This window comes from Penicillium manginii (genome assembly GCF_028828005.1).
Source record: "Penicillium manginii strain IBT 31320 chromosome Unknown utg000003l:1.0-959480.0:1.0-959601.0, whole genome shotgun sequence".
Taxonomy (NCBI): Eukaryota; Fungi; Ascomycota; class Eurotiomycetes; order Eurotiales; family Aspergillaceae; genus Penicillium; species Penicillium manginii.
This window is the reverse complement of record NW_026643104.1, coordinates 325,055-348,057: the sequence shown is the minus strand read 5'-3', so window position 1 is coordinate 348,057 and position 23,003 is coordinate 325,055. Positions and strand designations below refer to the sequence as shown.

The following is a 23,003-nucleotide window of genomic DNA, read 5'->3' as shown; positions in this document are numbered from 1 at the left end:
GAAAGAGGTGTGAAAGAGGGGAGTGGGAGAGAATTGCAGGTCACGCAAGGCCCATGACTGGAGCTTCAAGTGTACCCAAACGGGATGTTTGCCATAATTTCGACGCGCCGGGTCACGTGCGATCACATGATCAATTACCTAGGTATCTACTAAACTGTTGCTCTCAATCAACTACATGCTATTTACGATTATATGTAGTAGCTCAATATTTGTTGGTAAAAGTGGAATATTATCATTATTATTGTTTTTTGCGGTTCTTTGGTTCTATCGTCAACACAACCAGGTAACAATGGATAATACTACCTAGGTAGTATCGGGTATTAGTTGTACTCCGGTCGGGGACTCGGTTCTACATATAGCATGCAATTGACTAGTACTTCTGCAGTGGTATAGGAGTATATTTTCAGATGTCCACCTGGTCTACTTTCGCTCACAGACCTAATCCAAAATTAGTCTTAGTGTGTCAAAGCCTAAATACACCAAGTTCAACCCCAGATCTTCAAAAGCTCCGCCACTGAAGAATCCATACTCTACCCTCCGCTCGATCAGCCCGGCGGCGCATGAGTGCCGATTTGGCTTAGCGCGAAGGGGCCAAATGGAGTTGCGCTGGCTGCCAAGCTCAGCAGATTGGCATCGACACTACTCTTTTTAGACTCGACAGGGTTGACAGTCGTGCGATGCGATCATATTTCGTGGGGGCGGTTCGCTGATTGGTTCAACTTTCCAAAAGGTTCAAGAACTCCCTGGCTCAGCCCTGCTGTTGAATATTCTTAGCATAGGAGAAGGGCTGTGAGATTCGAACATATAAATGCAATCATCCCTCTGTTCAACTTTGAAGGTCACCAACTTAATCAAACATCATCTTTAAGCACCTGCAGTGTATCATCTCATCCTCTAGGGCTATCCATCTCGTCAACCTCAACTCACCGTGACCCGCACATCATGTATTACTCTCAAAACACCCTGCCCCTCCCAGCCCGATACAACATCACCAGCACCTTCTGGAAACACCACTACGAGATCACCGGCTCTCACAACCTCTACGTGGACAACTCCCAAATGACCCCCGGCAAACCCGACCTCACCTTCCACTCCGGCAACAAAGGCGGACCCATCATCGCCCTATCTAAATACAAGCACTTCTCCTCGGACATCGAGATCGGACTCAGCGAGGGGCCCACCAACTCCATGAGCTGGGACACCCTCCACCGCGACGGCTGGCGCTCGTCAAAATATAAATTCACCGCCGAGGTGAACGGGAGACGCGAGACTTTTACCTGGCACTCGACGCACAAGATGTCACTCACCCGGGGCGGAAGCCTGGAACTAGTGCATGATCGGACAGGGGCCGTTGAAGCTGTCTTCGCTAGCCATTGTGGGTTAAAGGGATCCGACCACGTGTTGACCATTAATGCTTGCCATGACCATCGGTTCCAATTGCTGGTTTTAATGACATGTATCACCCTGGCGGAGAAAACCCGGAGACGGAATGAGGCGGCAGCCGCTGGAGCGGCTAGCAGTGCCAGTGCCAGTGCGAGTGCGGCGGCAGCAGCTTAAAACCCAATATGGAGTAGCTGGCACTCTAAGGGGCAGCCACATGGCGAATAGAGTTAGTCTTGTCTGTTTAGCGTTTGTCTCAGGGCGGGTTTGGGTTCAGGTTTTTGGTACAGGTTCAGGTTCAGGTTCAGGTTCAGATTCAGGCTGCAGCGTTCGGGGAGTTCCAAAGATCGGGATCAGATCGGGATATGGTTCTACTTTTGATTCAAGTTATGGTTATTTTATGTTTCGGTACCATCGGGATGGCTTGGCATGTCTCGGATTCCTCGGGTCCCGCGGGCCGCACATCTTAATGTTAAGTTTAAGTATTAGTGACATAAATACTTTGGTAATGGTATGAATACTTAAAAGGCTGCCTAATTTATTGTGTGAACTATACGTAACCCTCTTCCTCTCTCTTCCCTCCTCCCTCCACAGTGGTCAGTAGTTACGAATTCCCTCTCTCACCCTCTTGCGTGATAACAGTGGGAGATGAGTGTCCCGATCTCCCCCACTTCGGCCCAATCAGTGCAGTTGAAGAGTAAACCCTGCGCTAGTTTCCACCCGCACTTATTGTTACACTCGATTGAGGCAGTGCATGGCCCCCGGGGCCAGGCACTGCGCACTGCACACTGCACACTACACACTGCCTCAGGCACCTCGGCCCAAAACTACATTATGGCCATGTACACCGTACTCCGCCCCATAATAAGAATATAAGCGAAAGACATGTTTCAAACCGATAAGCCTTTTTCTTGTTTGATCGACAGGGTTCACCACGTTTAGTCAGCCCGTATTTGAGCTCTCTCACCGTGTACTTTCGCCCTTTTTTTCCCACTGAATCCTGTTGCCTGGCCCAGTCGGGAATTCCCTCTTTTTTTGCGTTCCAATCTCTTTTTGTTTTACTTCTTTTTTTTTATTTTTCTGTTTTATTTTTTCTTGGTTCTGTAACTCTGGGGTTCACTTTTTTTGACTTGGCTTGGCTTCGTACTGCAGCCTTGTCCTGTCACGCTTTTTCCACATTGCCTAGCCTTGTGTCTCGTCCCCGTTGTATACTATTCTTATTCTTATTCTTTATTTCCCCGTGCTCTGTGCCCAGTGCCCAGACTTGATCTTATAGTTTATTTTCCTTCCCCCCCCTCTTCATCTCATCTCCAGATATGGCTCCCTGACAATGGCCCTAAGAAGACCGCACCGCAAATCTCGCCATGGCTGTCTGGAGTGTAAGCGGCGACGGGTGAAGGTATGTTGAATGCGCCCATTTCATTAAGTTCAACACTAACCAGAGACAGTGCGATGAGGAGAGACCAGTCTGCTCCAACTGCGCCAAACGCCATGCCGAATGCGAATACGGCTCATCTAGCTCGCTCCTGTGGGCCAACGACGAGCGGCCGAGAGGCCCATCCGATCAAGACCGGGATCGAGACCGTGATCGAGATCGTGACCGTGATCGTGACTTGATGCTAGGTACTTTCAGCAACAGCGGTATGGGCTCAGTCTCCGTATCAACAGGAAGCCCCGCCACAACCGCCGACACACTGGGTCTACTAAACCGCATATCCGACCCAACATCAACAGCCCCAGTACTCAACCTGCCCGACCTCGAACTAATGATGCAATGGTGTAACACGACCTTTCAAACGCTCTCTCGCAGCGAGCGAACAGACCCAGTCTGGCGCACCAATGTCCCCGAAGAAGCCCTCTCCCACCCATTCCTCATGCACGGCCTCCTCGCCGTCTCAGCGCTACACCTGGCGCGAACATCCAAAGACCCCCCCCTCACGCTCAGCATACCTAACCCGCGCCGTCGCGCACCAAAACCAAGCCCTCGCCCTCTTCCGCGAGATCCTGGGCGACATCAACGAAAGCAACGCAAAAGCAATGTTCGCCTTCGCAAGCATGGTCGTCGTCTACACATTCGGCTTTCCCGCACCTCCAGACGTCCAAGACCCCTGGACCTCAATCGACGATCTGTACCAAGTTCTCGTCCTGACGCGCGGTATTCAACAAGTCATCCGCTCTCCAGCCGAATATCTAAGCACGAGCACCTTCGCCCCAATCCTGCAAGTAGAGCCCGTATCCGCCCCGCTGCCCGCCGACGCAGCAGCAACAATCAACCAGCTCCACGAAGCGAACGAAGTCTGCGGCTCAAGAAACGAGTCACATGAAACGGAAATCTACACCGCGACCATCGACAACGTTGCCGAAATGTTGGGCTGGGTGTATGGCGGTATGACTGCCAGTGTTATCGCGGGCCGCTGGGCGATTCGACTACCGGCGCGGTTTATGGAATTGCTTCGCGAGCGCGAGCCGATGGCGTTGGTCATGTTGGCGCATTATGGCGTGCTTTTGCAGGCGATGAGGCATCGGTGGTGCTTTGGAGAGTGGTGTCTTCGTGTTGCGAAGGCTGTTTGGGCTATTCTTGATGAGGAGTGGAGGCCTTTGATTGATTGGGCGATGCGGGCTATACTTGGTGCGAATTATATTGAGCAGATGGTTGTCTGAGGGGTGAGGAATGCGACAGATTCGACAAGCGGGGGTGCTGGGCAAAAGCGAAGCGAAATGAGGCAAAAGCGAAACGAAGAAGAAAAGGAAATCCAAGCTGATCCTCTCCCGAGCATGGATGCGCCATCCCGATATTCACTGCGACTCAGACTGGATCGACACACTAGTGATATTAGTGCACAACAAAAGAAAACATGAACGCTGATATTCGTCGGATCACGCTAAAGTCACGGCTCCCGCTCCTACAAGCTCCCAGCTATGTATACAATGGCCATGGCCATGCGCAAGCACAAGCACAAGCACAAGCACAAGCACAAGCACAAGCACAAGCACAAGCCAGACCGGTTCAACCACCACACCACACTGCATCACACCAGCGGCTCAGCCCCATCAATGCCAAACCCCCTCCCCATCCTCATCTTCTCCCTCTTCAACAACCTCCCAACCTCACACGGATGCACCACAACCAAAATGACCAAAACAACCCACACCAATAACCCATCAAATGCATAAATAAACACCTCATTACTCATGACAAACCCATCCGTCCCCTGCACATACTCCACCACCCTCACAACAGACCTCACAAGAATTAACACGCTGGACGTGTGCAGCGCAAACATATGTTTTCTCCACGGAAGATGATCAACACTGGCACTCGACGTGGTTGAAACATACCCCTCACCACCACCACCGACAGCCGTCACAAGCCTCCTCTGAAAAACAACCGCACTAAGCAAAAAGAACCCAAAGAAAATAATCTGCACAAACAAGCCCCCAATAATAACGTTTTTCCCCATACTCGCCGAGTCCGCCGACCCGCCATTCGCAGCCGTCACCATGAGACCGGCACCTAGTTATCCAGCACCGTGATTAGCGACACACACACACACACACACGAAGGAGTTGGCTGAAGCTGGCCAGGGAGAAGCTTACCAGAAGCCTGCATCAAAAAACTCAACACATCCCCCCCCAACAAAAATCTTCGTCAACCACCGCACCCTAATAAGCGAGAATTTCTCACCGCGCACGAGTACAATCACCCGGCCCAGTTCCATATAAATACTCGCTGCGAAGAGCGCCGGCGCGATGAGCAGGAGTGTGCTTTGGATTATGTACGGGCCTATTGTCCAGTTCGGCGATTGATTTGCGGACATTGCGCGGCCGATATAGCCGACTGTTTCGACTGGATCATGATATGTTAGCGGGATCCCATTAAGAGCAAGGTGGATGGACGAAAGGGGGAGGGGGTACAGTATCCGCCTATCATTATCGGGATGAAGAACCAAGTTCTTGTGCCGAAGAGGCGCCATGTGTGGACTAGAGTTGTTGCGCCGAAGAGGATTATGAAGATTATTGCCGCGCCCATTGACGGGTTGTAGGCGTATGCTTTCCATCCTGCTGGGGCCATTTTGGTTTGGGTGTTGGCTACTAGCCTGGGTGGTGGTGTTGGTGGACGGTTCGGTTCGCTGGAGTTCGATTTCTCGTGCGGATCAGTATGTAGTTCTTTACTTATATACCCCTCAAAACATTATTTATTCAACTTTCTTTCGAACGGGATATGGATACGGACACGAGAACGACATTTGAAACCCTTGCTCTCCACTTTATCCCATAGACTAATGTTAATAATTCTATCAATATTGTCTAATAGTGGAGTGATTTCGTATACTTCGTACCAATGCCCTAGAAGGGGTTAGCGCGGATTGCTTTCGGTAGTGTAGATGGACTTCAGCTCTCTTTCGTTTGTATGGCCCGGAAGGGCTTAGGGCGGTTTTTTTTCGATTTTAGAAGAAGTTTTTCTGTCTGCCTAGAATTTGGTTTGAATTGAGTTTTTTGGATCTCGTGTTGGTGGAGATTGGGGCTGGCTGGGTAGGCTAGGTGGGCTGGGTTCCTGCGTTGAACGGCGAGACGAGGGTTTGGGATTTTGGGTTTCATTTTCATTCTTATTTTGGGTTTGCTTTCTTTGGTTGGGGGGGTTAGGTTAGGCTCGGTACTCTGCTGTGATACGTCGATACGCTGCAGGCTGTTGTTGCGTGGGGGCTTCCTACTCGCACTACCTTAGGTCAGCCTAGGAGATGGCGGAGTATGATCCCGCCAGGTCCAGGTCCAGGTACATGTGGAAGTAGCGACAGCTGTATGTGACCTGAGATTAAAAATGAGGAGAATTCCGTGAGGAAACGAGTTCAAACCAATCTAGTGATATCTATAACTCTTGGGAGACCTGGTTGGTTACTAAGCAACCGCACTTCAAATTTTGGTTCATTTTTCTGGATGATGCACAAATCTTGGTGCAAAAATCATTCTACGACATACGAGACATTGCTGGAATCTACAATCTCGATGATCTTTACCCTTACCCCGCCCCAAAAAGCCTAGCAGATCACGACCTTAATTGACCGGAGAACATCTCCGGCACATCCCACCACTCCACATTCAACCCCCACTTACCCGGCAGGAGAACTTCTCCGGTCTCCTACTGCTGCCACTTGTCGAATCCCCCAGGGCGATTTCTCCAGCCAACGCGAGATGACAGCACGAAACACTAACAGATCAACCCACCCACCCTCGGATGAGTCCCATGAATCTGAAAAACCGGACACTAACACCCCAAAGCTCGTGAAAAACGCCAGCAGCGCCTGCTCCGCATGCCGGCGGCGCAAGTCGAGGGTACGTTTTTGCGCCCAGATTAGCCCAATCTCACATCCTGACTCGAGCAGTGTGTCGGAGGCGTACCATGCGAGCCATGCCGTAAAGCGGAAACAGAGTGCGAACTCGACTTCGACACAGACGGCCGACGGCGAGTCGTCTTCAAGCGCAAGATTCACTCCCTGGAGCAGGACCGCAATTTGCTCCTGCAACTGATGGAAACTATCCGCAGCGACGATAACCGGACAGCGCCCGGAGTCCTGAATTTGATTCGAAGCAATGCGTCTGTCGGCGAGATTCGACAATTCTTGGACTTAGATCCCAGCTCGAGCACTGCTGATGAAATGCCCGCCAAGGTGCGGAGAAAGTCGTCGAAATATATGGATATCAAGAGTTTGTCTGATATTCCTCTTTACGAAGTTCCCGCGCACCCGTGGACTGAGGTTACGTCGGATGCCAGCTTTGTGTCGCATCTTATCTCGCTTTACTTTACGTGGCAGCATCCTGGGTTGAATTGGATTGATCGGGATCTTTTTCTGAGAGATATGCGGTCGAAGAAATTGGGCTCGAAATTTTGCTCGCCGCTTTTGGTAAATAGTATACTGGCTGTCGCATGTGTGAGTTTTTGGATCTCCTTTTGAAATCACTTCCCGATGAAGAGAGGGTAGCTGATTAACTTTGAACAAAGTTCTATTCCTGGTATCCGGAAGGGTTCGCCAATCCAGATGAGCAGAGCTCTCGGGGCGAGCACTTTTTCAAAGAGGCGACACGTCTTTTGGCAGAAGAACAAGGCAGATTGACTCTTACTACCCTTCAGGCAAGGGGAGACATTTATACCAGGTACGTATTCTCTACTATGATCTATAGACCGAGGCGAGCGAAGGAAAGGTGACATGAAAAACCAGCGTTTGTGTCATGGGCAAAGATAGACTTGGTTGGCAGTATCTGGTGGAAATAGCAGACTGCGCCCGCCAATTTATCAACAAGCGAGAAATATTCCTCAAAGAAGCAAACGACGAAGTTGAAGAAGTGTCAAGAAGCATCGATACCACGCTCCATGGGCTATTCAGCTTGAATCCGTGAGAAAGGCCACCGCCAATTCTCTCCTCTACCAAAACTAATGCTTGGCGTCTTTGAAGATTCGCGACCCTTAGTTTCCAGAAACCAACAATTATAAAACGACCGCAGCTCAAATATTCCCCGCAGGATCATCGTCCATCGGATGATTGGACGCCGTATCCCCGACAAGCCGACCCGCAGCCAGCCCACACGAACTGCGTCAAGAACGGACTCTTCGATTTAAGCAACATACTCTGGGAGGTGTCTGAGTATCTCTTTGGAGATGAAAAGCCTGCTACTCCCGACACGACAAAGATTGACGCATTCTACGAGCGTTTGCAGAATTGGGCGAAATGTCTCCCTAGTTGCATTGACAAGGAAAGCAACGCAACACCCGGCGTTATGGATATCCAGTAATTTCAGCCCCTTTGAGGAATAACCTAAACGAATACCCTACTAATGCGACCCGATAGCATGAGATACCATAACGCAATATTGATAATGTACGGATTTATTCTACCCGCCCTCGACGAAACACAATCAACAGAAAAAGCCAGAATCAACGCAATCTGCACATCATCAGCCCGTGAAATCGGCGACGGGCTCAACAAATTCCGCTCCCTCTGGCCGGTAGAGTACATGCCGATGAATCTGATGCAGTACGCCACGATGGCCCTATTCGCGCTCCTCGGCAGTCTCGAACACGAGGAGGAAAGAAAATCATTTACGGATATCTTGATCAGTCTGAGAGCTCTCGCACGTCGCTGGCAATTAGCCAAGGGCATGCTTCGACTCATCCAACTGACAGCAATGAAACAAGAAGCCAAACTTCCCGCCGAGGCCCAGATTCTTCTCCGCGATTTCGAAGAAGAGCTTTGGTCCGCGAGCGATCGTCAACGGTTTAGCAGCCTTTATCCGAATTTCGCCGTCTCTACGGAGTTCAAGGAAGGGATGGGCGCGGCGGCCGATGATGCGGAATTAGACCGGCTCCTTGATGAATGGGATAATCTGACTCTATCCAAGAAAGTACCGACTATCAAGGAAGAAGAGGGGAAGAGTGATGAACAAAGTAAATAGACTTAAGAAGAGCCCGTGGGATCAACTTGCAATATACGATACAAGTTTTTCCACAGAGCGGCGAGATATAACAGCACTTAGCTAAGTACACGAACCAGCACGATTGCTTAGACATACATTACCCCCGTCATTACTACTGCCATAGCCCTTGCAGGAAGCTCTTGATCTACCCTGATCATGGGTCATCCCATTACAATATACCAAGGTAGTCGAGAAAAACCACTCGCTAATCTCATACGTAGACCAGCTAACGCAACAGTGCGACCCACCCTGCCGCGCGCAAACACTGCGAGGCGACCGATTCGTCCTGAGATGAAACGGACACGTCTTCCCGCACTCGCAGGAGAAATATGAGACGCAGTCTGGCCAGAACACCGTATGCCGATAACTCAGTCAGAAGACAGGGAGAGCGGCGGGGGCGCTTTGATTGCCGGAAACGGTGGCTAGCAAGGACTGCGCGTCCTCGACCATGTCAGGATCTTGGTCGTCGAATTTCTTCGCGTATGCAGCCTCGGTTAGGAGTTTTGCTTTGTCTTCGTTTGTGACGCCGGTGCTTGGATCTTGGGATTTGAGCCAGGAGGCTCACATAGATGACTCTTGTTCAAGATTATTGTAAACAGCATGCAGGCCTAGCTCTAATTGAACGGTTGTCGCTACAGCCTGTCACAAGATTTAGGGGTTTATAAAAAGTTCTTTCCAGATAACTAATTACAAGGGGGGGTCGCTGTAACATCGCCCTGTCTTTACTCTGCTCAGAGTTGATAACAAGATTGTTTATTGCTCCGTACACGTATTGTAGAAAGATGCCAGGTTTCGATGTAAATCAGAAGAGCCTGATCATTGCGGATTCGAGTTCTCCGGTTTAGCTCGTTCGTTCGGGGTGAAGCGGAGGTGGTCAGGGGTGAAATGCCCTGAAACGAAGGAACGGAGTGGAAGGGGTTACAAACTGTAGGTCAGTGTGCGAGGCTGACTTGAAGGCAGAGTCACGCTGCGAGAGACCCTATTTCGCGCCAAGCCTCTCTCTTATTGGTCTGGTATTTGTAAATGCACGTGATGTAGTACCACGTGATCGGGGTTTCCCCTTTCTTGGTCGTTTTAGGGCGTACAGCGTGCGAGAGCGCGCGTCGCCAGTTTCTCACAGAGACCCGAGACATGCGGGGGTATAGGGGAATGCACGGACCTACGTTCATGGTGGAGAAAGTGTTGATGATATCCAGAAACCCTTTCAATTTTGAATGTATGCACACTAGTGCTACCTTTGCTATTTGCACAAGGCCGCTCCTAATTTGTATTGAGAGCTGGTAAATTCAAACGCTAGTTCTGGTTATGGTCGGCCTCCTGGGCGGTCAGCCGAAATTAAATACCCTTGGCAGGCCTACTGAGTCGCCCCTATAATGAAGATGGCAGTGCCGGAGACAGCCCCGTGCCTACAACGTCCGATGTTGCAAAAACAGCCCCGCGATCCAATCCATCGATTGCATCACCTCAGTTGAGCACAACGATGCTCTCAAAATACCTCATCGCAGGGCTGTCGTTTATTTTCATCTATTACCTTTGGCCTTCGACTGCGCCTTACGAACTGGGTCCAATGACGTTATCGGATCCGTCAATAGGCATTTCTCTCACGGCTTCATATGGGTATGGATGCTACCCTACCTTGTAAATGGAATCACACTCACAAATTCCTCAGGGTTATATCCCTTCGTCACGCCGATGGTTCTTTCGAAGACCTCGGTCGCGTCGATGGTGACTCTAGCTACATCGAAATGATAAAGCGACTCTCATCACGCGCGGCACAGCATGCTTGGTACATTCTCAAAACAAAGAATCTTCCTATAAAATACACCTTCCACCATATTAACCTTAACCTTTGGCAAAACAGCCCCCCTTACTCTTCAATGGAAGATATGTGGGAAGACACACCCCGACAAGCATGGCGATCTTTACGCAAAAAGATAGGCCTGGCACCATCTCCAGACGTGGCAACCATAAGCAACCTAGTCAAAAATCTCCTCTCTTTGACTAAATCCCCCCACAGCTCCATACGTCGTCATAAGCTATCCTGGAATCGCAGCCCTCTACAAGGAAGATATCAACGACGTGGCCGAGTATCTAGGTCTTCCGAAACTCACGGGCTTTTACAATTTCCATCCGTCGGAAATTTACGCTTCTTTTGCGGGACACGGGCTTGGATTATGTGAGCACTTCGAGGCCAAGGATAGGTGCCAGGATGAAGGAAGTCAACTACCGATGCGCGAAACTTTCTTGGTTGAATATACCGATCAAGCTATTTTACTGCAAACGGAGTATTTACAGACGGCGTTGGATGTGGATTATGGATCTACGGACCCTCATTCAATAGCTTCTTTTGAATTGGGTGCTCATTCAAGCGTTGATAATCATGCGTCGCGGGTGGCGGAATTTGTTTATCGGTTTTTAAGCTCCTGGTATGGAAATGTTCCTATTGGAGTTCCTGATGAGCTTTTGATTATCATGACGGGTATCATGGATGATGGTATAGAAGAGGCTATTCGAGATGCGGCGGGGAGAGTGGTGCCGAATGCTCAAATGCTTGCGTCTAAAACTGAGTTCGTTGCAGCTAGGGGGGTCTGCGGAGCTTGCGCGGAGAGTGAATGTTATGGCATCTTCTTGATCTGCCTTGAAAAGTTGGGGTGGTTACGCTCGTTGGGAATGAAAGAGAGAGAGAAAGAGAGATAGAAAGAGACATTCTGGCAATATAACCGTCATTATCTCTCTTTTCAAACGTCTTTACTTCTTGTAAATTGAGTAGGAGAAGCCTTCAGAGAAGCTTGCGACTAATTCTATGTTGATTTATCAACCAGGATATTCCTGATATAAAGATTACATAGATATAATCATCTATGGGAACGTAGCTCCTTGCCATTTTCAAGCTTGAGCCTGCAAAGGTCAGCCAAAAATCTTGAAAACGGAAATGTGGCTGATAGTACATGCAACCTGATAAGCTCTAGTAGATATTTGGCAATTTTTGACTATCATGCTCTAGAGAGATGGTATCTTTCGAATCGTGGATCAAATTAGAACTAAAAAAGTAAGCATAGATTCGAACTTCGTTGCTAGCTAATGAAACATATAATCAGTGCTAAAGGATTTATCTAATCGATAAAACGATACCAATATAACGTTTTTTCTATTAAGATATGAAGGTCTTGGGAGTTAATGTATCTTATCTCAGGGGTGTCTAGGTTAAAGTGAAGATTTAAAAGATTGAACATGGAAGAAACGTCAACTCATATTCAGACTTGTTTATTGATTTTGTTATGTGAAATCTAATCAAGCGAAAATATTTGTGAGCTTTTCTTTTTGTTTGGGGATCACATATAGAAAGATTAACAGGTGATTGAAAATAAGAATAAGATGATCTGTAATTAGGTTATGCATACCTCAGCCTCCAAATCTTGTTCAAATCATGCCGACCCATGGTATACATCAAGTATAGCCTGTGTGTACGCCGCCATCCCAAGGACTGTGGGATGGAAAATCCTGGCTGCAAAATCCGGGAGTACATCTCCACTACTGTCACTAAGAACCCCCAAGCTGTCATTGCCAGCAACATTATTTGACATCGAGCTTAAATCGAGAGTAATACCATCAGCTGCCATGGAATTCTGAAGCTCACAGTTGAAATAATCTCCATTATCCCCCTCATCATCCAAAATAGCAGTGCAATTGGTTGTGCCTGAGCCCGTAGCAGAGATAGACAAGGTTCCCCCAGTCGTATACTCAAATGGGTAGAACCAGATATCCGAATTGCGATAGCTGGGCTCACTGACACCTTCTTCGCAAAATCGGTGTCCGTCAAAGTAAGGATCCACGTCGACGTAGTGAATCGACCCTGCACCTTGTGTGCTTGTTGCAGCAACAACAGATTTGATTATTCCGTTTAACTTTTTGGTCAGATCGTTCATGCGTCGGCGGCGTTCTTTTATCAACGGTAAGACAGAATTGTTGATGCAGCCGAATTTGAAGCTGACTTGATCACATGCGTCTGTATCCTCATTCCAGAAAGCCGGATAGCTGGTCACGTAAAGGTGAGCATTGGGTGCCGCAGCTATGATGGCATCATAGGATATTTTGAGGCCTGTGGCAATTTTATCTCCAGTCAAACGTTGGTTCATTTCATCAATCGCGGCTGAGCAGTCATCAGAGCAGTCATTGTGAAAGAAACTTGGCGTGCAGCCTGAGCAACCCGACACATCATAGAAGCGATAGACACACTACACCGTCAGCATTTTCTTTTCACGACGCTTGTGAGGCGGTGGTGAAACAATTTAGACTTACTCTGTCCAAAACTGTGACGAACGCGGCATCATTCCCCCCAATGCTCAATGTTATCATGTTGAAGTCGAGATTCAAATCTTTGAGCTGGTTGGCTTGAGCGCGCTTTGGTTTTACCTCGCCACTAGAACTCGAGCTAGCACCTCGATCTTCCCAGATATGCATGGTCTTTGATCCCGAGCATGCGAGAAATTCAAAGTCAATCGGTTTGGGGCCGGTTATCTCGCCGGAGCGTGAGAGCTGAGGGCCAAATGCCTCGGTGTATCGACGACACGGCGACTCGTCGTACTCATCTCCAGCACTCGGACCCGAAGCAAACGAGTCACCAAGTGCAGCTATCACAGATACGTCAAAATTGACAGAGGTAGTACAGGTGCCGCTGGGGCAATATCCGCGCGTGCAAGCAAAATTACATAGATCCGAGTCTGGCCCAACGAGGGATTTGCCGGTGCCGGTGCTCGTCTGGGCCGGAGGTTGGATGAGAGGGCCCTCGGAGCTGCATGAGCAGGTGTTCCGTGGACAGAAGCCAAAGTTGCACGCATAGCTGCACAGACCCAGGAAATTTCCGTTAGTGGTGTTGCCTCCGGTGCATGTGGGCGGATCAAAGGGCGAGCTGGTCGGTATATAGGCCGCTTGAACTTCCAGGGAGCAGTATTTGGAGGGACAGAAGCCCGCCGCGCAGGCAAAGCCGCACAGCCCCGCGTAATTAGCGTCGCCGTTAGCCGGGTATCCTACGGCGCTGGTCTGGTTGGCCTCTTTGAGAATGATGCCCATGTTGGTGCATACGCAGGCGCCGATGGGGCAGTATCCCCACGCGCAGGTAAACTCGCACAGATCAGTGAAGGCGTCAACGCTGTAGCCAGCCACGCAGGTCTGCACACTCAGATCGAATGTCGAGTATACGGGTACTGGCAACGTGCCGCCTGAGCCAGAGACCACGAACGCGTTCCAGTTGGTCAGACCGCCGACACAGTTGTCTGGGGACACATTCTGGACAGTGAAGACGGAAAAGATATCGACATCATTGCGGGTGATAAAAACCTCAGCTCTCTCTAGGTGCGATAGCGCAATGCTGCCGTGATAGAGGCCGGGGCCGCCTGTTGACTGGGGCCCGGGGGGTAGGAAGTCCCACTCGGCTTTGTGGTAGTATCCGTCGACCATGACCCCGACATCTGCGTACTTGGACAGCAGCGCGGTGAAGAAGAGCCGGTCCTGCGAGACATTCTCAGGTGCGAACTCGAGCTGCAGCTGTGAGGCTGTGTTGCCGGTAGTGTTGCCATTATTACAATCATCGGCTAGCGAGGTACGGTACCACACCACCAGCTTCTCATCCGTGACTAGAGCCCGCTCGTTCTTGTAGGTATCGATCATGAAGGGCAACAGGTCACGCCATCCGTCATGCGGCATGTTTTCAACATAGTTGAATGGTGCCTGTCCCACGGTGAAGGCGTCAAAGGAGCTGTTATCGAGTGGCCCGATATAGTGCGACTCCCCAAAGTCGTTCCACGAGATGATCTCGACAAACTCAGGCTGTATATACCACACCTGCTGCCAGCGCTGATACCAAGAGTCATCACCGCGCCACAGCCAGTTCTTGTCGTAGCCGGGCATGTTGGTGTAGAACCAGGGCGACACCGGCATCATGTAGGGCTTCCCGCTGGCGTTGAGAGTTTGCATGTACGAAGCGTCCACAAACGTAGTGATGTTCTTATCTCCCCAGGGCCACCCCGCCCAGCCTATTTTCGTTAGCGATTGAATTTTCAACGAGGAGAATACCGGTGGCAGGGAGATTTACTGAAGAGACCATCGACAACACCATCGGCCGCTGCAGCCGCGGGGATCGCACCAAGCGACGACCAATCCGGAATGAAGAAGCAGCCCGTCTGGGATTTAATCTCGACCCAGTCGTCCGCATTACCAGGCCCTTCAAAGGTCGAGACAAAAGGCTCACCGTTGTACTGGAAGTAAGCACCGGATCTACCGTACTGGGTGATGAGACTGATTACATCTGCCTTGGCCCACGACCCGTTCCCGGCATAGTCAAAGGAGAAGAAGAGCTGGAAGTTAAGACTAGCTGCTGCCTCAAAGGCCAGAGCAAGAGATGCATCGTTGGCATACCAGCCGTTGGCGATGTTCAGGGCAAATGCGTCAAGGTGGGCATCGACGGCCAATTGAATGTTGTTCTTCCAGTCGGACAGTTCCCACGTCGGAGTGTTTCCCACCTGAGAGAATCATCAGCTTTGAAAGAATCGATGACCAATGGAGAAAAGTACCATAAAATGAGCAAAGACAGCCTTGGCCTGCACATGGCAGGCGTGCTGTAGCAACAGCACACCTGTGGCCAGGAAAGAAATGCGCATAGTGCTGGCTGAGGGTTCTGGCTCTCTTCATTTTGACGTCTTCTCTCAATGTACTAAATACTTTTTTTTAAGTGCCATCAACCGGAAGCGAAAAGAACAGCGTAATTTCCCATGAGACCGAAATCGCCCCCATGGTGTAGATGGAGCGAGGAGCCCTGTGTGCTAGTAGTACTATATCTCGGCTCCAGGCGGGGCAGTATCCAACCTAGCGATGGGTTGATTGGGTCACGGTCTCAGAGATTTCGGTGGTTCTCGACTAAATCAAGAGGAGAGGATTTAATGTCACATGGTGGCGGATTTTGTTGTCCACTAAGTCCATTCTGGCCATTCCGTGCCGGAAGGAATGAAGTCGCTTTGTTAGCGTGGAAGTAGTAAATATCTAGGAAATTAGTTAGTGCGGTAAAAGCCGTCTGGTGGCTGAACCCTTGACCTTGACCCCTTTCCTTGGGATATAATTTCCTGGCAACATTTCCTCGTGTCTGCATGACCTCTTCATTGAATTTCATCTGATTCCTCAAACATCCGCATCCACCACTTCATCCATGAACTGTGAAAGATGAAAGAGAAGAACTGGGCTCGTGGGTTCTCCCAAAGTAGTAGCCAAGACCCGACACCAGCGCAGTAGTCGTGGTCTAGTTTTACCTTAGGGCAGTAATTTATTAAAGTAGTAAGTCTTAAACCTAAACTTAATTTAACTATGGCTTATTAGGTAATTCTGGCTTTACTCGCTAGAAACAAATTAAGTCTATTGTTAAAAAGTCTTTATTCTCTGTGAATATACAATAGCTCAAGACAAGATTGTTAGCAATTTTCTCATCTTGTGAGAATTCATCACATAAGTAATTTTAAACAGACGGTCAAGGATGTCCATGATATTCTGAAATCATACTACAAGATCACACGAAAAAGATTTGTTGACAATGTATGTATGCAAGCGACGGACTTTTATCTAGCCACTGGACCCGAGACCCCGATAAATACCTTCTCGCCGTCTTGGGTCTAATTCCTTTCTCCTGATCAATTAGAAAATATAGCCGAGGAGGACCTATCTATTCAGAGGAGTCATCACAGATTGTAGAAGGAGACTCAAGACCTCGAGGCTAGACGGAGAATTCTCCTCTGAATACAACGCACATTATGAAATACATTGGATCGCTATTTAAAAAAAATCCTTCGCGCCGCTCATTGAAACAAGGAAGATACAGTCTCAACCGTATAAATTACTTCAGCCTTTTGCAACTTCTCTGATTCAATGAAAGCATTTGCACCGAAGATTCCATCTTGGGCGTGTAGCTGCTCCCGATATACATAAGCCTGTAGTCAAGACACACAAACTAACGCGTACAATGAAATACAGGATTTACCTTAGGACCTAATCCATAACGTCTCAGCCTTGAATCCATAGCCAGAAGGATCTGATCCCACATCACCTGCTCTAAAGCTTGATGCCTAAGGCTGCAGACATCCCACCACGGCTTCCTAGCCATGGAGACCTGCCAGTTGAGCGGGAGCCACCATGGACGTAAATCACCGGATAGCCATCGAAACTAGCTTTACAACAAGTAACAAAGATCCAATATAGACATTTGGCCACGTGGGCTTAAAATCTTCATGTTTTGCGTAGTCCCCTCATCAACCTAGTATAGGTTGGAGTGAGTACCTTTGTCGGATATGGTAGAAAAATGTTACGATGGCGAATGAGACAGAAGCCTTCTCGGAGAAAGAAAATGTATACTATGGTCCTTAATCATGAAAAGAGAATGTATATTTCCAGCAGACCGTCCCTGGCAGATCTACTCATTCATTGCTCGCACTCCGTGAATAAGTCTGCGTGTCTGGTGTGCGCACCGGTTTCAGAGTGAAGCCTCGCCCATATCGTTCCTTGAATTCGGCAGTCATTTCGCCTTCCATCACATTGCCTGGGTTTGGAGGGGTACCATCATTTGAAATAGATACTTCACCCTTCAGGTGACTAGTATGAATAGTAGTGAGGTCTCGTGATAATTGTTGGATTGAATCGTCGCTCATGTAGCCTCCCACTTGTCTGCTCCTCCAACCCAAGCCCCGGTTCTTCCCGTGGAGAATCTTTCCATTTGTGGACACCATAAACTGCAGGGCGTCGCCAGTGCCGTGGTTTTCGATGATGCTGACGTTATCCTTTAAATGATTATCGGCCCGTGAGCAGATATCCAAGCATTGCCGAGCTGTTTCCCACTCATCGCGCAGCCTCGATAGATCTTGAGCATCTTCATCAGAGAAGATCGTAGTCTTTGATTTGGCGAGCAGCCTATCCATGACATCTCGCATATGTTTTTCTAATTTAACAGTCGTCGCAGTTAAGCTAATTTTGCACTCTTGTAGACCTTCATTTGTGACCGATTCGGGTGAGGCTTCAGCTAAACCTGATCCCCGAGATGAACCCGTCTCGTCGGACATCAGCTGAATCTGATCAATATGCCTCGACAACTGGGCGCAGATCTGAAGGCACTTCTCTGTACTCAGACGCTCTTCTCTCAGCGAGCGCATCTCTGCTGCATCTGCTCCAGGCTGAGTCGTGTCCTTCTCAACCAGTTCTTCGAGTTTCCTATCGATGCCTTCGAGTCGAGCTCCTAGATCCTCTTTCGCATCTTGGATGAGACTCTCATACTCCTCGATATTCTCAACAGCAGCCGCTGATAGACGCCTTGCTAATTATGAGCCAAAAGTCCGAAATGGGTCCAACAAAACAGAACAAGGCGCTGTCACAGCTAGAAGTAACTTACAAATTTGCATCGGTTAAGGCAATATTGAGCGTGGCTTTATATCCCGCCAGCAAGTCGCGGAAATCGTCAATATTATTACCCATGAACGTCAGCCTAGCCCAGTCACGGAAGCTTGTTCTGCTACTGTTTGACCGTGATGCGCATTGAAGGACTTCCTGCCGAAACTCGTTGCAAATATTACCACATCGCAATAGCGGCAGGTCCAAAGTTGAGAGATCGACACCAGAGTTCGACTTAACCAGGTCAACGAGACCTGTCAGCACATCACTAAGGCCCCCCCAGCTCGTCGAGAAGATCGCGCACACGCTTTGGATGTGAACGGAAGCTGTCCACTGTCTCATAAAGCGAAACACTGTTTCGAAATGCAAACGTCGCTAAAGCAAGGATTCCAGAGGCCAGTCCGATTGGTTCAGCCATGTTTTTGTTCGTGTAGAGTAGAAGAAAAAAAGGTGAACGAAGTGTTTCTCAGAGCAGAGGAGGGGTATCAATATTATAGAATAGAACACCAAGTGGCGTTAAGTTGTAAGCGCCGGGTTCATCTTACAATGGTTCTGTGATGGTGAAGATTCTAAGGCGGTGGGGTCAGGTCAGGTGGGGCGGCTTGCTCAAACAGGGTGGCGGGCGGGGTAGTAGTTACAAAGCGCGTATTTCTTAGAAGAACAGGGCTTTCGTTTTGAGGCCAGCCTCATCAAAGTGATGACAGTTTCTCATTTAACTAAAAGTTCTGGAGACGCTCGCCGATGAATCGCCGGTGAGCTACTGTTTTGCCCATATCCATTAAAGTATTCAGTGCTAGGCTGCGCACCCAGATTATCGAACTGTGGACTACCTGCCCACCTTTAATGCGCCCCTCGACTGGCCACGAGTTCTAGTAGGCAGTAGTAAGGCTATACGCCTCCCCGTCTGAAACATGGTTGGGCGCGCACGACTATGAAGTCACACCACTGGCGTATCTAAAAAAAAGATTATTATATCCAATTATGCGCTATCTGAGTCTTGTTTTTAGAATCTTTATCTTGTTTTCAACATCATGAGCTTCCTGGGTTGACGCCTGTCCAAGCAGCGAATGAATACGTTCTCTAACCGTCTTCTAACGGCCCCTGGCAAAATGTTAGATGAGCAGCGCAACATCGAAGACTCGTGGTGTTGGAAAATGCCGTCCTCGATAGAAAATAGTAATCAAGATGTTCAACATAGTTTTAGTCAGTTTCGCAAGGTTCGAGAAAGCCTCTCTTTGCATGCTCATGAGATAAGTGCATCTTTGGAGACTGGGACTTCTTGGCTCGTAATATAAAGAATCTGTCAAATTTCACAAGAATAATATTAATAATCTGAGGATAGAAAGGTTTTGCGTTACTTAATATTTCGAGACAAAAACATTGTTCCTGGGACAAAACTTTTGGCCGAGAATTCTAGGGACATAAACGTGAAATTATTAACGTAAAATATTCCTGGGTTATATGTTTCGGTACCAAACAACGTTAGAATTCTATAATATTCAGGAGCGAAACAATTATACCTATCAGAATTTTCTCCCTACTGGATATTCCGTTAGTAGAATTTTCGCTAGCGGTGGGGCGTTCGTCGGCGTCTCGCTTGATCGTCAGCGTTTCGCCGAGGCGAACGGCGCAAAACAAAGGTACATTTCACAGGATGCTAGGGTTGTCGTAAAACGTGGATGCCCCACGATACACATTGTCTTCCAAACTTCTATGTCCTAGGATGTGCCACGGTGCTGGCACTAGCGAAAATACCCACGATGTACACGATCCTCGGAGTCCTGTTTCCTGAGATAAGCCGCGGCCCTCGAATTTAGCTGAGATTTCTCGATGGAGACGGTCCTTCGAACTCCCATTTCTAGGATGTGCCTCAGTTTCGTATGAGCTATCAGCTACAATCCCTACGATCTAGACCGTGGTTTGAATAGCTCCTTTCTCAGTGAGGAAGACGGCCTTTTTTAACCAATTATGTCTAGCTATTACCCCGCACGATCCATTACGCACCCGCACTCGCTGTCCTGACTTGCTGGGGAGACCGAGCCACTCCAAAGTGGAGAAAGGAGTAACATCGAACCAATCATTTATCAATTTTATAGAAGCCGCTCCTGATCGTTGTTACCTCCATGAAACTGGAGAGCGAAAACTCCCAATTTGCCCCAGCCCCATAGATTACCTCTATACCTCTTTTTAGTACCTTACGAATTTATGAATAGGAGTTAAATGGTTTGATTACCTGGCTGAAGCTGTCCTAAATCACTCTCAATCTCAATCTGCAACTATAGAAATGAAACCAGTCTCGCTTGGGACAGGAAGTCCTCTAGACCTAAGCTTGCTAGCCCTTATAGCTCTTCTCTTCGAAGACAGGCTTCCCCAATTCTCATACAGATTCAAGTCCGAGCATGAAATCCTCGCTATGTGGCCCTGATCAGGAGTCTCTTGTAGTAATTCGGTGTCAGGCGTACCCCCCGGTAACAAAGAAGCGCGCGGCCAGCCGTCAGCATTAGCAGGCACTTGGGGAATAGTCCACTGTTCGCTATTTCCCTCAGCAGGGGTCTCTTCTGGAACTGGCTCAGGCTCTTCGATGAGAGACTCGGTCTCTTCTGGGGCAGGCTCAGGGAAACAATCAGGCTCTTCTGGAACAGGCTCAGGCTCTTCGATGAAAGACTCGGTCTCTTCTGAGACAGGCTCTTCTGGAACAGGCTCAGGCTCTTCTGGAACAGGCTCAGGCTCTTCTGGAACAGGCTCAGGCTCTTCTGGAACAGGCTCAGGCTCTTCTGGAACAGGCTCAGGCTCTTCTGGAACAGGCTCAGGCTCTTCTGGAACAGGCTCAGGCTCTTCTGGAATAGGCTCAGGCTCTTCTGGAACAGGCTCAGGGACAGGCTCAGGGACAGGCTCAGGGAAACACTCCGGCTCTTCTGGAACGGGCTCAGGCTCTTCGCTGAGACGCTCAGTGTCTTCTGGGGCAGGCTCAGTCCCTTCGGAGGCAGGCCCTTGAAGAGGAGATTCATTTGAGATCATATTGGGTGTCTTCACTAATAATGTACGAAAAATTGGTTCAGCCTAATCAGCACATCGTTAATTTTTGGAAGTGACTTACCGCGCTGATCTTTCATAGAAAATATACGCATAGATAGTATCTCGATAATCAATTTCATCACCGCATTATCAAACTGATGGTCTTGGCCGATGATATCGTAAAATTCGCGTAACCCAAGCCCTGGATCATTAGGCTTTAATTGTCGCTGCAGGTTTTCTTGAATGTAACTTGGAAGCCAAGTTTCACCAGCAGGGAGGCTTGAAAAAACATCCCTCATGACCCGCAGTATCTCAATAATAGAAAGCTCGTTATCAAAGTGCTGCATCTTTTGCTGAGCAAGGACTTCAAGATCAGTGAGACCCCAAGTCCTTGACGCGTGGTAGACTAAAACGCTCCTCTTGTACTCTCTAGCGAGATCTGACGGGCATCCACTAAGAGGCGAGCTGACCGTCTCGTAGCCACCTGTATATAAGAAGTGTACCACGGTATGCCCAACATCTTCGTCAACATGAGACAAGATAAAAGTCGATAATCCGAGTCTTGCAGGGGCAAGCTTTGGGTAGTTCCGAAGGAAATGAGCGGGAATGCCATAGCGCTTGCTTCCTATGATGAGGGTAACAATAGGGTACTCGTAGGGCCAGTAAATAAGTCAGAAAATGCTGGTTGCTACTCATTCAAAGAACTCACGATGACGAAGGCCGATGATAGTCAATTTTGGGAGAGATCTCTGGGGTGAGGGGTTGCGGAATCACATTGGACTTGCGCTGTTTCGTTTTCTTCTTTGCCATCTTTTGGTCTACTGTAACTTTGCTGGCTATCAAGTTATCCCTGGAGATGTCACAAGAAGTCTATGAAAGATAAAAGGGAGAGAAGGCCCGACTACATATAATATAGCCGGGAATGGGGAGAAGCAGGGTAATTAATGCAAGTATGAGTTGTCCTGCAAAGCGGCCAGAACACGTCATCTATGCAGTGAATGGTAATCTAGTGTCAGTCATTGAAATTCAATAAGTCTACAGCAGTAGATGGACTACTACAAGTAACTACTTTATCTTCAGTCTTTGGTGACCATCATGGAGATAGCTTATCCAACAAGCTTATGTGTGGTGCTGATGATCGCCCGGGCCGTGAACGGAACCGGGCCGACGCGATACTATTCCACGTTCTCTGACAGGGAAAGAAGAGCTGCGAAATGAGGAACGAGCGGGGTAAATGAGCTGTATGTATCTAGTCGAATATAGAGCAGGGGAGCTTTATTCGACCAATTAGCCTCAATGATAAGCCTCCATTAGGATTATTTCTCGGTCATGCCTCCCAACCACTGTGCGCTCTGTAGCGCATGATTGGAACCCACAAAAAGGATAAGAGAGGATAAAAGCGCTTGGACGTTGAGTGGCTTGAAATTTCCTGATTAATATGAGCGAAACACATCTAAAATCCATAGGAGAGCGAAGGAGAGCTTCGAAACTTAATTATTGGCTGATAACAATTTCGAGAAAACCTCTTTCAGCATATTCAGACGATGAGTGCAATTCATATTGCCCGTGCTGAGCAGCCATACGAATTAGAGGCTCAAAGGGCATAATTTATTTGATGGCCATAAAAGAAACTCGCCACGAAATGTTACACTGTGTCTCGATGCCGCCGCAGAAAATATCCCAATGAAGGCACACGTTTGCTTTACCACTAGGTTCAGACACCT

At 48.7% G+C, this 23,003-nt stretch overlaps 8 protein-coding genes across 8 annotated transcripts; 4 read left to right on the top strand and 4 right to left on the bottom strand.

Moving 5' to 3' along the window:
* Positions 1 to 942: 942 nt before the first annotated feature.
* On the top strand, positions 943 to 1,557 carry N7533_003494 (uncharacterized protein; the record flags this gene model as incomplete). Its single annotated transcript, XM_057100144.1, has 1 exon — positions 943 to 1,557. The coding sequence occupies one exon, from the start codon at positions 943 to 945 to the stop codon at positions 1,555 to 1,557; it is 615 nt and encodes a 204-aa protein (XP_056962832.1).
* Positions 1,558 to 2,744: 1,187 nt separating this feature from the next.
* N7533_003493 (Zn(II)2Cys6 transcription factor domain-containing protein) lies at positions 2,745 to 4,041 on the top strand (the record flags this gene model as incomplete). The annotated part of the gene is made up of 3 exons (XM_057100143.1): positions 2,745 to 2,759; positions 2,829 to 3,221; positions 3,280 to 4,041. 3 exons carry the CDS (start codon positions 2,745 to 2,747, stop codon positions 4,039 to 4,041), a joined length of 1,170 nt encoding a protein of 389 aa, XP_056962831.1.
* A 368-nt stretch (positions 4,042 to 4,409) lies between these two features.
* On the bottom strand, positions 4,410 to 5,354 carry N7533_003492 (RTA1 domain-containing protein; the record flags this gene model as incomplete). The annotated part of the gene is made up of 4 exons (XM_057100142.1): positions 4,410 to 4,641; positions 4,720 to 4,894; positions 4,939 to 4,984; positions 5,043 to 5,354. The coding sequence occupies 4 exons, from the start codon at positions 5,352 to 5,354 to the stop codon at positions 4,410 to 4,412; spliced, it is 765 nt and encodes a 254-aa protein (XP_056962830.1).
* A 1,335-nt stretch (positions 5,355 to 6,689) lies between these two features.
* On the top strand, positions 6,690 to 8,826 carry N7533_003491 (fungal specific transcription factor domain-containing protein; the record flags this gene model as incomplete). The annotated part of the gene is made up of 6 exons (XM_057100141.1): positions 6,690 to 6,711; positions 6,808 to 6,977; positions 7,379 to 7,530; positions 7,596 to 7,769; positions 7,830 to 8,162; positions 8,223 to 8,826. The coding sequence occupies 6 exons, from the start codon at positions 6,690 to 6,692 to the stop codon at positions 8,824 to 8,826; spliced, it is 1,455 nt and encodes a 484-aa protein (XP_056962829.1).
* Positions 8,827 to 10,759: 1,933 nt separating this feature from the next.
* On the top strand, positions 10,760 to 11,544 carry N7533_003490 (uncharacterized protein; the record flags this gene model as incomplete). The annotated part of the gene is made up of 2 exons (XM_057100140.1): positions 10,760 to 10,826; positions 10,865 to 11,544. The coding sequence occupies 2 exons, from the start codon at positions 10,760 to 10,762 to the stop codon at positions 11,542 to 11,544; spliced, it is 747 nt and encodes a 248-aa protein (XP_056962828.1).
* Positions 11,545 to 12,272: 728 nt separating this feature from the next.
* On the bottom strand, positions 12,273 to 15,503 carry N7533_003489 (mutanase; the record flags this gene model as incomplete). The annotated part of the gene is made up of 5 exons (XM_057100139.1): positions 12,273 to 12,997; positions 13,055 to 13,082; positions 13,147 to 14,879; positions 14,939 to 15,365; positions 15,417 to 15,503. 5 exons carry the CDS (start codon positions 15,501 to 15,503, stop codon positions 12,273 to 12,275), a joined length of 3,000 nt encoding a protein of 999 aa, XP_056962827.1.
* Positions 15,504 to 17,300: 1,797 nt separating this feature from the next.
* On the bottom strand, positions 17,301 to 18,682 carry N7533_003488 (uncharacterized protein; the record flags this gene model as incomplete). The annotated part of the gene is made up of 3 exons (XM_057100138.1): positions 17,301 to 18,186; positions 18,266 to 18,518; positions 18,571 to 18,682. The coding sequence occupies 3 exons, from the start codon at positions 18,680 to 18,682 to the stop codon at positions 17,301 to 17,303; spliced, it is 1,251 nt and encodes a 416-aa protein (XP_056962826.1).
* Positions 18,683 to 20,529: 1,847 nt separating this feature from the next.
* N7533_003487 (uncharacterized protein) lies at positions 20,530 to 22,089 on the bottom strand (the record flags this gene model as incomplete). Its single annotated transcript, XM_057100137.1, has 4 exons — positions 20,530 to 20,859; positions 20,962 to 21,101; positions 21,362 to 21,900; positions 21,989 to 22,089. The coding sequence occupies 4 exons, from the start codon at positions 22,087 to 22,089 to the stop codon at positions 20,530 to 20,532; spliced, it is 1,110 nt and encodes a 369-aa protein (XP_056962825.1).
* Between the last annotated feature and the right edge of the window lie 914 nt (positions 22,090 to 23,003).